Source organism: Mus caroli, chromosome 8 (genome assembly GCF_900094665.2).
Source record: "Mus caroli chromosome 8, CAROLI_EIJ_v1.1, whole genome shotgun sequence".
Lineage (NCBI taxonomy): Eukaryota > Metazoa > Chordata > Mammalia > Rodentia > Muridae > Mus > Mus caroli.
Genome location: NC_034577.1, coordinates 48,131,839 through 48,148,768, shown reverse-complemented (window position 1 = coordinate 48,148,768; position 16,930 = coordinate 48,131,839). Strand labels below are relative to the sequence as shown.

General features: G+C 34.8%; 1 protein-coding gene across 2 annotated transcripts in view; it reads right to left on the bottom strand.

Moving 5' to 3' along the window:
- Gpm6a (glycoprotein M6A) overlaps window positions 1-16,930 on the bottom strand; it is a 251,111-nt gene that overhangs the window by 83,271 nt on the left and 150,910 nt on the right. Inside the window, exon 1 of one of the 2 annotated variants that reach the window (XM_021169729.2) lies at window positions 15,314-15,916. The exons of the other annotated variant lie outside the window; for it this stretch is intronic. Coding sequence (XP_021025388.1) covers window positions 15,314-15,350 — 37 coding nt within the window. The 5' untranslated portion in view covers window positions 15,351-15,916. Of the gene's footprint in view, window positions 1-15,313; window positions 15,917-16,930 lie in introns of those variants that run through there. 2 annotated transcript variants of the gene reach the window in all.

The window sequence follows — 16,930 nt, the reverse complement described above, 5'->3', positions numbered from 1 at the left end:
GAAGCAAAATAATTCAGTTTGAATGAGTAATATGTCATTAAACTGTATTTTTATTACGTTTTCAAAAGAGTGCAGTGACATTGTTCATTGGTAGCAGCATCGAATGTTTATTTCTTTCAAATAACAATTGGACTAGTGTAATTATGCCAATGAGAAGCTAAGACAAACTTGGGGCATATGATTAAAGTACGGTGACACCAGTGATTTTGTTTTATTCTATAATTTGCCATGGGAGATTTGTTGTTGAGTCTTCCAAGTACATTAATAGAATATGATATGCTTAAAGATGAAGAAAATGTCAAATAACTATTGTGTGAATTCTGAGATTAAAAATGAGTCTAGAGAGTTTACTTTGAACCAAATGGTCAAGATATTGATACACCAAAGTCATCAATATATCTTAAAAGTCATAAAATAATGTAAACTATTAATCATTCATTATTGTTTATTTTGTTTCTATTTATTATTTATTTTGTTTTCACAAGGCTGGTGATTAAAAGCAAGGGCTGTGTGTGTGTACTCTACTACTGATCTACGTTTGGATCCCTAACAAAAGCCTGTAAACTCCAAAATTCATGAATATAGTTTGACATGGCAAACAAGCCTTTATGTGTAGAGTTTGAAGGAACTGAAACACGTGAGGGAAAACTGAAATTACTTAAGGTAAGACCTGATGAGCAATATTAGCAAATGATTAGGTAAAGATGTAAAATCACAAATTAGGAGAAATGACTAAGGGAACACTTTTTATGGACACTTAGCACTTAGATATTGACCAAAGGGTGAAGTTAAAAGTAATTAACAACCCATAATTATTCATAAGGACGCATCAGGTTCTAGTTTGAGAAACATACAAAAGCAATGCCCAAAATAACCAGAGAATAAAGAATGTAAAGTACACTTAACATTTAATAAGGTCCACCTTGAACATCTTCCATCTCAAGCACATATAGACATGCCCGGCTGGCAGCTCTTAGGTAGCACTCAGTAATGAGCACCTGCTTGCCAGCACTTGTGCCCTTTGCAGTATCTTGTACTTGAGTAAGTGCTGGGTTTATCAACTTGTTTGTGAATTACAGTACATGACAGAAATGATAGAATGTTACTTCCAGGATTCTTTTCTTATATAATACACTGAGTCTGAGATTAACATATATGCTTATGATTATAGAGACATTCATGATCAACCTACCAAGAGCCACACCCAAAAGAAAACTTCCTCTCTCTCCTAGCAGCTACCACCTGTCATCAACTTGTGAAAAGGAGACTTGGGTATTTTGTGCTGCTCCCTCGTCAATGCTGGAATGTCTGCAGGCTTAATCTTCTGCTAGTAACCACAGCTGCTCTGAGTATATGAGGGCAAGGTGACCTCATGATCACAAGAGAGTCCTGCCTAACCTCAGGCTCTTACAATAATTCCACTCTCTTTTTCATGGTGCTGCCTGACACTTGGTGGGTGTATGACACAGGTGTTACAATTATGGCTGAGCAATTGTCAAATATGTATGATAAAACAGGTTGTCCAATGAAAAATGCAGTTGCTTGATCTTTTAATTAAGAAGTCCCCAGAGACCTCCCAAAGCAATGTAGAATATTGACCTTTGCTCTTCGTTTTCCACCACAGTTAAATAGTAGGAGCCTTTTTTGATGAAAACATCATACATTTTGGTCAGAGAATATGGAGAAATAAAGCTGCCTCCATGCTGCCCAGCTTTCAGATTATTGAAAGTTTCTATGCAGGCACTGGTGGAGAAAAGTCACCAACAGTCTATGAACTGTGACCTGCCTGACAATGCATTTCCTTGGATACCAAGTTTATGAATGTCATGGGGGTAGACAACTACTTTCTGACCCTCAGGAGGAAACTCATGCCTAGCCCTGCAAAACTGAAATGGCCCTAAAATCCTATGGCCAGAGAATTCATATGTTGAAATGGAGAAAAAGACTATTAATTTGCTGTGAACATACTGTCAAGCTATCTTGTAAATAAATATTTCACAGCGTTGAGTCTCTTCAGTGGATGGCAATTAGTATAAAGATTCAATGACTGGTCAATATTCTGAGAATATGCATCTCTGAAACAGTGAGCTGTGAATGGCACATTGCTTTCCTTGCTCTGTACACGGTAAGGATGTAGAAGAAACAGGCATTAAATCCATGTAAAATATCTGTGCTTCTTTATTATATGCTCCAGTAAATAGCAACAGTCAAAATATAAACCACTCACTCCATATCATTGACTTCTGTTATGTTATTGAGTGTAGGTCATAATTTAGCAGAGGTATTCACAACTGTAAATTCTGGAAGAAGTATTGAGGTTTGTTTGCTAGGGGTATTGCTGAGGGAAAGACAGTTTCTGAATTCTCCCATTGATGTAAGCTGCTTGCTTGTTTGTTTTAGCATAATGAAAATATAATGAGTTCCCATGGGTATTTTCTTTCCCAGAGGAACTTGCTTTGCAAGTTTTCAAATCCAAAACAATAGTTTCAAGAATTTCTATAAAGTTCTTATGTGTGTTTTCAGTTTAAACCTTTTGTTCCTCAACAATTTTCAATATCATTTTTTTAATTCTCACAGACAACTTGGTGTTAACTTGTTTAGAAAAATCTGCTGATTCATTATCATATTCCCCTTCAATGCATGATAAGCCTCTAGTTATTTTATTACATTTTTGTATACCACCTTTATTAATAAATCAATGCCAGAAATAAATTATTAAAATATAGAAGATTAAAATAGTTACATCTATTATTCATTTATTTTGTCAATAATAGTGCTATGTGAGCTTTTCAGTCATAATATAGATGATCAACCAGTATAGGGTACTGTATTTAGAAATGATCTTCATTGGGGTCTTTTTGAATTACAGCAACATTTTTGTTAATTATGTTTATCAACTAACTTGTTAAAAGATTGACAATGGTAACAGAACTAAGAATACACAACACCCACAGATATGATATATCAATGCTCATGAATACCCCCAAATAATACAGTTCCTATGCACAGAGAATCTGTAATAATATAGTTAATTATAAATACATTAGTATTTTCAGTACTTTAACTATGTCACCCAATGATTCAAATTTTCTCCTATATCTACTATATAATCAAGGTTAAAATGTATAAATCATTCAGATTTCACAATGATTTTGAAGAAATTAAGAAATAACTGAATGTGAATTTTATGTTTTAGTGCTTTTCCAAGTAATAGTTATTTCTTTTAATGGATGCATTGTATGTGAAAAAAATAAATTAAAAAAAGAAAATAGTTGGTTTCACACAATATATTCTGATTATAACTTTTCATCCCCATATCTAATCTGAAGCAGATCTACATTTGCTCTGTCTCCCATTAAAAAACTAACAGGAATCTAAACATTAACAATAAAATAATACAATATAAAATGTTAACAAACAAATTGGAACAGGACAAAACAGACAGACTCCTAACAACATTCTGCTATACTCATAGATCAGTATCTTATTCAGACATTATCAGAGATGCTTCCTCCTGTAGCAGGAGGAAACAAATACTGGGGCCCACACCTAGAAATATGCAGAGAATGGGAAACTTTGGATCACGCAGTCATAAATGGGATGTCACCTTCAAATTCTTCTTCTAAGAGCTCAGAGTCCTAAAGAAGAGGAGAAAGGAAAAGTGTAACAGCCAGAGGGTATGGAGGACACCAAGGCCTTCTAAAATACAACAGGACCAGCACAAAGAAACTCACAGGGACTGTGACAGCACGCACAGGGCTGCACACATCTATTCCAGGAGGGGTGGTCCTAGAGCTAAAAGGAGAAATGGAAACATGTCCATACCTAACCTAGAAGCTATCTCCAATTCATAGCCACGTGGATATGAATAATTAATTTTCTTCAAGGGAGTCTCACTGAGAAAACAAAACAAAACAAAACAAAACAAAAACCGAACACTCTTCAAAGTAGACCCTATACCCAACAGTAGATGGCCAACACAAAATCAACTCAAGAGCATTTTCTGAGGTTTTCATAATGTTGAGTCAGAACATTCTTTTAGCATTAAAGATCCCATATATGACTTCCACTCTTGTGTTCTTGTAGGATTCCTGTGTATTTAGGCATGTGTGTCTCTACATCTATGTGTGTTTCTTGTGCTTTTTCAAAATCTCTCTTTCCTTCCTTACCCTCCTTTCTCCTTCTTTCTCTCTCCTACCCCAGAGTCTTCCTATGTAGCCCTGGCTGGCCTGGAACTTGTTATATAGATCAGACTGGACTAGATCTCACAGAGATCCACTTAAAGGAATAGTACAACCACACCTGTTATCAATGTGAATATTTAAAAATATTATCCAGGATATGCACAAGGCCTATTTAAGTTTAGGAAAAGACAAGGTCAGCATGGAGAGGGCAGATGGGGACAACATTTCAGGAGATGTTGGCAAATAATAGCTACTGGGGGTTTGTTTTGTTTTTTTTTTATAAGGATGTGGCCTCTGGTTGTCAACCAAACTCTAGTAGAACATAAGACACCCAAGAATATTTGGACAGCAAAATTTAGACTTCAGTTTTCAAAAACACACAGAGTGATGGGGAGTGGGGCAGTGGATCTGGAAGAACTTGGGTGAGGATGAATAGGATTAAAATACTATATTATATGAAAATTTTAATTGAAAAATAAACATTAATAAACGAGAGTGAAATGATTAGTTCACTCAACACATGCTAAAAAAGCAGGAAGCAATATTACTTTTCAAATAACAGGCATAAAAGGCATTCTATAGAATGGGGAAATGGGAATACATATTGGTCTCAACAATATTTTAGAGTAAAATGTTGCCAATGGCTTTCATATTTAGGAAAACTCACAAATTCAAAATTATACGGGGATCCATCCCATAATGAGCTTCCAAACGCAGACACCATTGCATACACTAGCAAGATTTAGTGAAAGTACCCTGATATAGCTGTCTCTTGTGAGACTATGCTGGGGCCTAGCAAACTCAGAAGTGGATGCTCACAGTCAGCTATTGGATGGATCACAGGGCCCCCAATGTAGGAGCTAGAGAAAGTGCCCAAGGAGCTGAAAGGGTCCGCAAACCTATAGGTGGAACAACAATATGAATTAACCAGTACCCCCAGAGCTCATGTCTCTAGCTGCATATGTATCAGAAGACAGCCTAGTTGGCCATTGGTGGAAAGAGAGGCCCATTGGTAGTGCAAACTTTATATGCCACAGTACAGGGAAACGCCAGGGCCAAGAAGTGGGAGTGGGTGAGTAGGGGAGTGGGGGGAGGGTATAGGGGACTTTTGGGATAGCATTGGAAATGTAAATGAAGAAAATACCTAATTAAAAAACACCTAATACCTAATTTTTAAAAAGTAAAAAGAAAAGGCTAAATAGAAAGTGAATTTTCTTCCCAGAACAGAAAGGAGTATTCAGACTTTGTCTAGCATGTCCAAAGTTGCATTTCACGTGGAAGCAAAAACAAGGCCATTGCAAATCCTTGCCATAGGGAAGTGATAAGACACAGCTGAAACAGTTCAGTGCTCTGATATATAGTGATGAAATTATAGAAGAACAGTACCCTCTTTGTTATATTTTTACTGCTCCTTTTTATCAGTTAGTATTATTTCTGAATCATACTCTTTAAACAACTCGCCCTGTGTTGTTCCACAGCACATGAGCATCACGGCAGTTCTCCTAACACTCTTTTCTCTGTAGCTCTAGGGAGTTTCAGTCAGCATTCCTTACTGGATAGACCCTTACAATCACTAACCCTGTACTAAAGTATAAAAAGAATTTAGTGTTTTTGCTAAGTATTATTTACTTTTTGATTCTGAACCACTGTAATTGTGGGACACAGCCTTTGGCAGAGATGGGATACAGTGTGCAATGTCATGAGTTTAAACAGAAGGAGTTAAGTGAATAAGTAAATTCTATATCTTAATACTTTAGAAGCTTTCCTCTTCCTCTGCTGAATATATATTTGGAGAATTACTTACTTGGCTCAAAGTTTCTCAGCATGCCTAAGTTGTAATGATGTTCTCATAACTGTATAATTTGAAAGAAAGTAATGTACCCAAGTCAAATATTGTATTGATAAGATTAAAAAGGACATAGACTTTTATGTATTTTTCCATAAAATTATTTTATATAATCATATAAAATAAATCATAGATTCAGTATATATTACTAAATATTATTATAGAAGAGATACATAGACACATATTAATAGCACCTACTACTCATTTGTGGTAGGCACAAATGTCAGTGACAGGTATTACTACCTGTTTGAAGGTTAAACATTTATCTAGTATTTCATTTCAACAAACACTTTCCCAAGGTTATCTTTCTTTACTTTTCTATATAACTATATAACTAGCATCTAAATTATGAATTTATTTTGACTTTTCCAGATTTCATTTTCAACTTATATAGCAGTGCTTTCACAAGATTATATAGATTGATAGATGATAGATAGATAGATAGATAGATAGATAGATAGATAGATAGATAATTATTAATTAACCAAAATTGGAGGCATAAAAAGACAGACATTAAATTATTCAGAATAAATGATACTGACGAATCACTCTTGTGAACTTAATGTTCATGACTTCATATGGCCTTTTATTTATATTTAAAATACTTGTCATGCTAATATTTTTGGAACTTATTGCCCCACAAATTGGCTCATTAGAAACATTGGATGAAACTCTCTTAATCTTCCTTAGTTGTCCTCGTAAATTTCAAAGTGCTATTTATACATTTTCTTTCTTTATCAACACAGTAATGAATAACAACAATAACAAATGTCCATGGACAACAAATATTCAAATTGTTATCCTTTTCTTTCTTATACGATATCATACAAAATGTTATAACATCTAAATTTCTTTCCAAATTTTGTAACTCTCTGAAGAACTTGCAGTTCAATGTGTTTTACTTAAATGCTAGACTTGGGATGCTAAATATATGTGGGATTTTTAATCTTAAAAAAAAAGGAAAATATCTATTCAGTCTGCCGAAAGCTGCTATCAAAGTGGTGAACATTATCCTGTTGAAGAATAAAAGATTATTTTAGTTCAAATGTAATGGTATAAAATGGAGTCAAGGCAACCTTCTTTTACATTTTGAGCTGCTTTGAAGTCTCTGGGAGGAGATCATCCTTTTTGCTGGATGCTTGACTTTACCTTCATTCTCTTCTTTTCCTCCATGTTCTCCTCTTTCTGTCCTCTATTATCACTGGATATTTAGCAACATACTTTGCTAGTTAGGTTGATAAAACAATATAATTCTTACCTTTAAGAAGTTTGGACTTTGAAAAAGCAGACAGGAAATAACATTTATACATAAAAGGATGGATTATAAGGCTTGCTCTGTATTAAATAAATGTTAAACATTTAGAAAATAGCTGTTTGGACAACTCAGACAGGGATTTATCTTTCAACTCTAACTTTCTGCCTCTAGGAAAAATGCTCAACTACTTCAATAATAGTCACAATGTGTTATAATAACAGGAGCAAAGAGGTGAATAATAAATCTTATTAGTAAATAGAAAACCAATTCTTAAACAAAGAAAAAGTGTGTATATTCTAAAACAAACAGTCACAGGCATGAAGCTTTATGTGTCTCATAACTTTCCCATGAACAGAACACACCACAGCATTCTACTTTGTGAAAGTAAACATTCTGAAAGTTCATTATACCTTAGATGTGTTTTGGAAAGTAATCTGGTTATGACAGTGTCTAATGCTTTAATATGCTGTAATATTTTATTTCTAAAGGAATACACAACATTTAAAGCCACAGGCACCCTCTCTTATTTTCTGATCTTGCTTGTAATATAAATTAACTTCTCAATGAACCCATAAGTGGTCCCCATTAAAAGATTGATTTCTTCTGAGATAAAGTTAAAAATTTCCATTTGTAATTAGAGAAATACAAACAGTTATTATTTGTCTTTTTGTTTTTTTACACAACAGAAAAGAACTTTTATCAGATTAATACTACACAAGACAAAATTCACAACTGAGATTGAGGGCACATGGGAAAGCTTTGATTTTGTAGTGTCAGAAATTGATTCTTGTGCACCTGCTGTGATGGATGTTGTTTGAAGTGTTTTTTTTTTTTTTTTTTTTTAATGATCTGCGCATTCTGCTTCTACAAATGATAAAGAAATCCATTGGTATTTTCAAAACTGGGAGTGGTGTATATGTGCTGTGACTGGCTAGAAGGGGATATAGAGAATAAGGGAGGCCAAAATTGACATATTAGTTATGTTCTTGATGCTAGGAACCACTATGAGCTATCATCTTCTGGTATGTGAGGGTTAGTTTCCTCAGTCTTCCACAGTTACTTACCATGTAACTACTTAAACAATTCAGCATAAGCCCTACTTTAAATAGTCAATGAAGTAATATTAATATCTTTCACATAGACATTCATTTTACTGAACTAACTATAGATTTATTAAACCTCTGCACTCACCCTTCTAATAAGAGATTGGAAACCTGTCACTGAGCATCTTAGTGTTTAGCAATAAAATGTAACTTAGGTATAAGAATCATAATTATTATCCGAAGTAATGAAATACAAGAGGATAAAAATTGTTTCAGAAAAGTATTATGTCTAAATGAAAGCAAGAATCTTAACTATAAGAATGCACATGCTCTGGGACTGACTATTAAATTAATATTAATGACCATTAAATTCTCCTATAGCCAATTTCTTAGGGTGACATTTAGTAGAACAAAAAGGATAAAAATAATTTTTTAGACAAATGACATTCCAAGTTGGACCCATTAAGCTTGTAAATACAAGGGTATCAAATTACAAAACAGACTTTTATATGCTTCATAAAACATGGTGGGTTTGGGGAACGTTGTCAACCAAATACCTCTGGACAAAAACTAGCTAAAGACATGATTCCTGAAAGCATTTGTTGAAATGAAGAGGATCCACTGGCTGAACCAAAACCATTCTTTTTTCAGTGGTCAACAGTCTGAAAGTGGTTAACATTGAAAAATAAAATGAGGTAGGTAAATCCAACATGTTATTTATAACTAAAAAATTGTTTGCTGATGGTTTATCACTTCACAGTTAGTAAATATTTTGACATACTAACAATTCTAATGTAATAGACATATTTATCTATTCTATAATCTATTCTAATTATTTGGGATCATCACAAAAGTTTTGGATCATCCATATTTGTTAGCACTGTTATCTTGGAATGCTTGTGAATTTACTATTCTCATTGTAAAAATAAAAGCTGTAGTCAGGAAACCATTCAAAGCATCAAAGGATGCTAAAAAGTAGTGTCAATTTAAAATTTTAGCATCTATTAGATATGCATTTAGTTAAGTACCACTCAGAAACTTAAACTAAATATATTCTTCATAGATGTTTACAGAAAAACCTCTTAATTAATGTTGGGGTTTTTTTTTTGCTTCAGTTAAAGCTAATTTTATAATAACAAAGATTGACTACCATTTGCTAAGTACGATATGGACAATAGTTATGAAAATATGTGAAGAAATAAAGAGATGAATCAAGAGTTACCATTTTCTTAAAGTGCAGATGTGAATTAAATTGACTCATTAATAGACAATGATTATGCTTTTTACACAGCGGGTAGATGGTTCATGTAAAACAATTTTTGTCCTTGTGAAGAATATTTTTAAGTGGTCAGAACCCAAGAAGGGAGACTACAAAATGTCATCATAAATTGCAGAACATGGCTGATAAATGCATGTGATTGGAGCAGTCATTATGTATGGCATGTGGCAGATAGCCAATTAGTGATGCTCAGTGCAAATCACAGTAGGTCTGAAAGTTCAGATTCTGGTCTCAAATGTGATTGTATTGAACCCAAATTTAATATTACTGTCTACTGTGTACGTTGGATTTAGTTAATTAACCTATTTGATTTTTAGTTTCCTCAGTGTAAGTACCAATTACAGTTACTGCAAAGAGCCAATGCAGTAATTTGTGTTAACTCCTTAGGCTAATGTCTGTTACTGAAATCACTAGTTAATTATGTTCACTAACATTCTCTGGTATGGTAAAGCTAAAGTTGCCTTCCTTTTTAAATATCATACCATCAAGAATGTTGAAAAACCATCCTTCAATTAAAAAGCAAACCTTTTCCAAAACTGCTTTCACACATATATAAATTTGTTGGTGTATCTGCATGTAAAATGCAGAACATAATTAAGGTTACTTAATAAATATAAGTCCACATTTTCAGTGATGTGACTGCATTTGTCAGTCGTCAGTTACAGCTCACTCATATCCCTGTCTGGTTCACCAAGCTTGCCTGGGATAGTGTAATTGCTTGGGTCTGTCTTTGATGCCTTAGCTACGAGGAACAAACCATACTGAGTAATACACTGGGTGCTTTCTTTTGTGTGCATCACTTACTCATTGTTCCATGAGACTTGAAACCTGTGAAACCCTCCTAATTCAGGAATGACTGAAGTGAAATTGTTTACAAGGTAAGAGTCATTAATTTATTTGTATACATGTACCTCCTAATTCACTAATAATTAGAACTCTTTAAACTACTTATGTTTTTCTACTAGAAACTGTCAAAATGTCTCTTACATAAATGCATCTTACAAATAAAGTATAATTTTAGTATCCACTCTTAATTATGTGTATGTGTTTGTGTGTGTTGTACAGATGGTGTGTGTGTGTGCCATAGATGCATATGCATGCAAATGTATGGGAGATGCTCGTGCCCATATAAAGCAGGGCTGTTTCCAGCTGTCTTGCTTTGCCACTTTCTACTTTATTCCTTTTAGATAAACTTACCATGAACTTAAAGTTCAGTGTTCCAGGGGAGGTCCTGGACCTGCCTGCTTCTTCCTCATAATACCTCATTATGTGATGCAAAGAACTCAAATTCTGGTCCTTAAACTGCTTAAACTGCAAGTGCTCTCACCATCTCCCAAACCCAGTTGTCCCTCTTATTCACAGTACACACATTCTAAGATCCCCAGTAGACACCTCATGTCATGGGTAGTTGTGAAGCTTATATTTGGAAAACAATGAGTAAATAAGTAACAGTAAGCAAGTAACAACTAACAATAAACTCAGAAAATTAATAATATAACAGAGCAACTGATGTATTGCAATGAAAGCGTCAACTCAGTGTTTCTCTGTGTGTTACTCTCAGAATAGCTTAGTGCACTCTAGTCACCACTATCTGTGTGATAATGTGCATGATACAATGCCTATGTCATAAGATGCAATAGAATAAACGACTGAGAATTTATCACTCACCATAACTGAGGCTTCGCTAGTGTGACAGTTGACAGCAAAATTAGAACAGATTTCCTATCCAGATGACCCCACCATATCATCTATCTTAAGAACATGAAAAGAAGTTAAGAGTTCTCCCATTTCACTTTCAAAATGCCCTTTAGAGATTTATTTATGTCTAAATTGCCGGCATCATATTGCTTTAGATCATGGAGATTATTAAGCAAAATAAGGGGTACTTGTATACAAGCACTCTGAATTGTCACAGCCAATATCCAATATTCCATACCTAGTCTGGAATGAAGATGGTGATTAATGGCTGGGTGATATATTCAGCATGAATCCACTGTAAAAAGAGAGACTCATATGGTAGGTGGGATGGATTGAGATAACATAGACTTCCCTTCTGGTCTCCCAGCACAGCCAAAAAACTAAAACCTACATAATGTTTGTTTGTGAAACTTTTATTCAACATTCTCATACTACAGCAGTTAGCATATGTACTTACACCAGATTACAGTTGATCAGAAGTGATAAAATTTATAAACATAATCATAAGAAAGGAGGATATTACTTTGTTTGTATTCTATTTTTGTTCCAGATGAAACCAATCAATTGTTTTGCATACGAACAAACTTCAATAATGGGAATACAAAATTTGTTCAATGAATATTTTCATATTTACTCTGAAATAAGTATTTTCTTCTACTGAAATATATGTTAAATCCATATACTAATTTGTTTTATTCACTAGACATGACTGGTTTGTGTAATAATATCATCAAATCTTGTGTCTCAATGGTTTTTAATTGCTTGTTTTTTAATATTTATTTATTTATTTGCATCCCAAATGCTGCCTTCCTCTAGGTCCCCACCCTACAAAGCCCCTCACCTCCCCCTACCTCCCTCATTCTCTTCTGAGATGGTGGGAATCCCTTGATATCTCCCTCCCTGAGGCACAATCTCTTTGCCATATTAAAAAGAAAATTATGTAACCTTTGCTCAAACTCTCTTTAAAACCAAAAACCTTTGATGGCATGACACAGCCACCACAGGCTGAAGACATTTTTAAAGAACTGGCTTTTACTTAGCATGCTTTACCAAAGTGAGATTTTTTTTTTAAAGGAAACATTAGAAACCCTTCAGTGCAATGAGATATTGTTGGTGAAGGCTGAAGAAAAGAAGTATGCAACAGATTAAATGACTTCCATTTTAGAGTTGTACCAAAGCAGGGATTGGCAGAAGACAATGTCTGCTGAACTCACCAAGACTTAAATTATTCACCCTCCTGATCTGAATATGCATTTGGATAAACATATCACCTTTTCTGTTTGCCTTTTACAGACAATGTGGGGAAGGGCACATGAATACAAGGAAAAACACATTTCTTATGGAGACCCTTTTAAGTCCTTAACCATCAACGAAATATCCTTCTCTGATATATTCAGTTAAAGTAGTGGATTAAATTTTACATTCTCGTGGAATTTAAAAGGTTGTATGGGTAGATGGTGATGCAAATTTCAATCTGTCTGAATTATAGCAAAGAAAACGTATTTTTTGTCACTTCCCCTGAGAGAGAATAATTTTTCAAAGTTACTGCTGGAAAAAAGGATAACAAACAATGACATCACTTTCCTTGGTTGCTGCATCTGCTATGGCTCACCCAGAGCATTTAACCTGTTAGCACACTCCACAATTGAATTCAAGTGTTCATTTGGTGTAATGCTTATCTGTTTAATATAATCTGGTTGTCTTCGGTTTAAACAGAAGCAATAACATTAAGTACAATAAAAGATATTAAATTAATAGAAGACTGGGAAATGCCTTTCAATCAAGAGAGTATGCTGGTATCAGAATCTGTATCGAAAATCCTGAGTGATTTAAGAAAAAAAGAGGGGAGGGAATATAAAATGCTGCTTTCCTTCCCAGGAGATGAATCATTAAATCTGTCTACCTGAACCCTTAAAACATTTCCAATGATTTGATCTGCTTATCATATAATTCCCCTAAAAGCAATCAATACAAAATTCACAATGTTTCCTCTCTATTTCTGTTCAAAGGTAACTTGACAACATCCAACATGTTAAAAAGTGCCATGGGTATAGTTGAGGGGGAGAAAAGGATACTCAGGTATGAAGAGAATTAAATCCATTCCTCGATTAAGAAAACAAGCCGATCCACAGATATTTTACATAGAACCTTCATGTACTTATTGCATACCATATAGATTTTTTGAATTTTAACATTGCTTTCCCCTACTATTGCTGGTTTATATGTACATATGTTGATGATAAGACACACACTGTGACAGATCATCCTGTCAATGTTCTGCTGCCTCCCCTCTATGAACAATTTTTAGTATTGCCCGAGGAGGGAGGGAGATCATAACATCATTACATCATTTTTCTTGTTCTTGCCTCTATCAAAGCTTGCTGAGAAACATTCAACCTGTTACCATGGTCCATAATTTAAGATTTTATTTAGTGTAATGAGTGTCATTTGTCTACTTAAAATGATTGAACTACTGTTTTCTTTGCTTAAGAAGAATATTTGACTTGTACAATCAAAAGATGTGAGAATAAGAGATTTATTCAGAAAATAAAGCAGTTCCCTGAAATGTCTAGTCTAGTCTAGACAGGAATTGGTAGAGAAATTTACCCTTTAAAATCTCTACTAAACTCCTAAGTTATTTGTGCAATGATAAATAATGTTGGTGTTTTTATTTAAAAGCTTAGTGATATAGTCATGCTGATTTTTATGTTTCTCTTCAAATGCCATTATCAACGAGAGCATAAACTTTGAAGATTATTAGCTTATCTTTTATCTTTATTGCATATAGAAAACATTTACATACTTAGTCGTTGTATACAGGTGGATCTGTGTACAGCATGTTTACCCAAAGGTGTGTGTGGGTTTCAGTATGTGTCTGTCTGTCTGTGTGTACATATATGTATGTGTGTGTGCATGTTTCTGTGTGTGTATGTGTGTGTATGGTGTGTGTGTGTGTGTATACTTAGAGAAGAGGACAAGCACACCTGCACATTTTAACATGAGAAAGCATACACTGAATCTCCACACTACCAGTGACATCATTAAAAACGCAGGTTTAAAAGGAGAACAAATTTATATGCATTTAAAATCATCCTTGAAAACATCTCTTTTTAGTATTCCTCATAAATTATTTTCTTTATGTGTATTATGTGTTATGAGTCTTTTAATCTTAAGAAAATGAGTGTTTTTCTCTAATGTTACATAAGCCAGTGCACAGACATGACAGCAAACACTGCCTCTACTGGGGTGAAAACAATTTCCTCTGAAGCCCCACTTGATGTATAAAAAAAATTCTAAAGCTGTTTGAATCATTTGAAATGGGCAGCATTTGTCCAATTTTAATTTAAAAATTGCCACATATAGACAGATATAACTATAAAGCTTTAAAAATGAATCTGATATTTAACAATGATATAGGTATAGGTTGATTATAATCAGCCATACAGAAAGAAAAAAAAATCTAATGTCATTAAATAAAACCCCAAATCAGTGAACCTTTGTTCCTTATTAATTAAAACAGCACTGCATCCAGAAAAATAAATAAATTCAATGAATATCAACCAAATTATACTACATGCTGTTGCTCTTTGTTCTATCAGATAGCTATGCAAAGGTATTGATAATGGTTACATCATCAAATTTTTAACTGCAACTTGTGAACCAACTGTATGTACCTGAAATCTGGAATCTCGGAGCTTGGCTTGACAACCATGAAAACATGAAATAAATGAAGTCTAACAAAGACTGGACTAAAGACTAGTTCGCCACACTGTACTCTTCTCATCAACATTGGAATATGCGTTTAGGTATTAGTTAGGTACTTAGATGTTCAAATAGTAAGGATCACAATTGGCATTACAGCAGTTGAAGAGCAGAGGAAAAAAGAAAGGGAGAAATGCCTTCCAAGAGAGAAAGATGCATTAGTCTCTCTGGCAAGTGTCTAAAGCAAACAAGGAAAGCACAAAATAATCACTTAGTTACAAATAAACCCGTTTTAAAGCACAGTACCTTTCTGTGTCTGTCCTTCTTCCATATTCTCTTCCATGGCTACCTTTCTTCAGGAGAATCTGGCGCACGGAATTAGTCAAAAGCTCAATTAGATGTCAAAAAAGCGTGTGCCTTTTTTCCCTGGGCAGCTCCAGCAGCAGTGGCTTGGGCAAGTCCTTGGAGCTTAGCTGAGGCTCCCTCGCGCCTCTTGTTTGCTTAGAGACTGGCTGTCAAGTGTAATTTCATTCAAATTACTCTTCCGTGAAGATTATCAATTTTTCTTCTCAAAGCTGCCCATTGTGTGTGCCACAGTAAGCAGGTACTCAAACAAACAGCCGGATAATTTTGGGAGGGGGAGTGGAAAGGGGTCTGGATTCTAGGAGCCAAGACACTGTGATTCACAAGCCTCGCTTTGCATTTAAAATGGGGGAAAGAAATTGAGGTTTGTGCTGAAATCTCGGCTTTAAACTGGAAGCAGGCTGAACTGTGAACAGACAGAGGGGTGTCCTCCTAGTATGAAGCGGACCACCAACCCATAATTCCCCCCTTTGCCACCACAGTGGGAAAGCCCGAATTCTCGTCCTGTCTTTCTGCTGCAGTAGTTTTTTTCTCACCCAGTCAGATTCATTACAAAAATGCCCTTTCCTTTTACTTCCTCACCAAGTGTCTAGTTAATTTGATTTAAAGGTGCCAAGGAGGGATGTAATTAGTCTATCTCGAGACTGGTCTGTTAAAGCTTATTATTAAGATAGAACCTTTATTTCATGTCTTTCAGAATCAAGGAGAAATAAAAACATGGTTTTCAAAGAAATAAGAATAAATCTTTTGTCGTAATAAGTATTTTTATTAAGTGGTGTAGGACCTTTACAGGTAAAGAGAAAAAGAATCGATGTCTTTGTAAATTATTTTTAGTTTAGCCCACAAAAGCTGCCAATTCCGAGTGGGAATTTTGTGAAGGGAAAAATTCTAAGGGTGATTATTGGAGAATGGGGGCCACAAAAAGAACGAAAGGATTCTGGATAGGGAACAACAGGATAGCATTTTTACAATGGGAATCTGCACTCTGATTAGGAATGCAAATCACAATGCTGCAGTCTGGCAATAAATTAGCAGTCGTGCTCAACCTATTGAGTGACAGGACACAAGTAGAGTCGCAATACTTCACAAAAGGTACAGGAAGAACATAAACACTGTCTGTCAAGGCTGTGTCAAGCTTTCCTAGAGCATAAAGGAAGACTCTCTTGCCCATGTTCCTCTCGAAACAAACATGCATATGGAAACACACATTGATGAATAAGCTCTTGCCCTTGATGGAAAAAATGCATATCCTAGTTATCCATATAGTATGCGTGCATTATACGAAAATTTTCACATAGGTTGTAAGACATGTCAGCAGCATTTTTCACACCATAGTTTCAACTGTAAGATCACTTATTTATTTCAAAGAAAAATGATCTGACAATGCTCCAGTTTATTTACATAAATGAAGATCTACTTCTTTCTGATAATCAATATTTCTATTCTTTTTGTCAAATGTGTTTAACCCAAGGGTAACTATTACTGAAAAATCTCTAGCCACCCAGCATCTCATCTCTCTCTCTCTCTCTCTCTCTCTCTCTCTCTCTCTCTCTCTCTCTC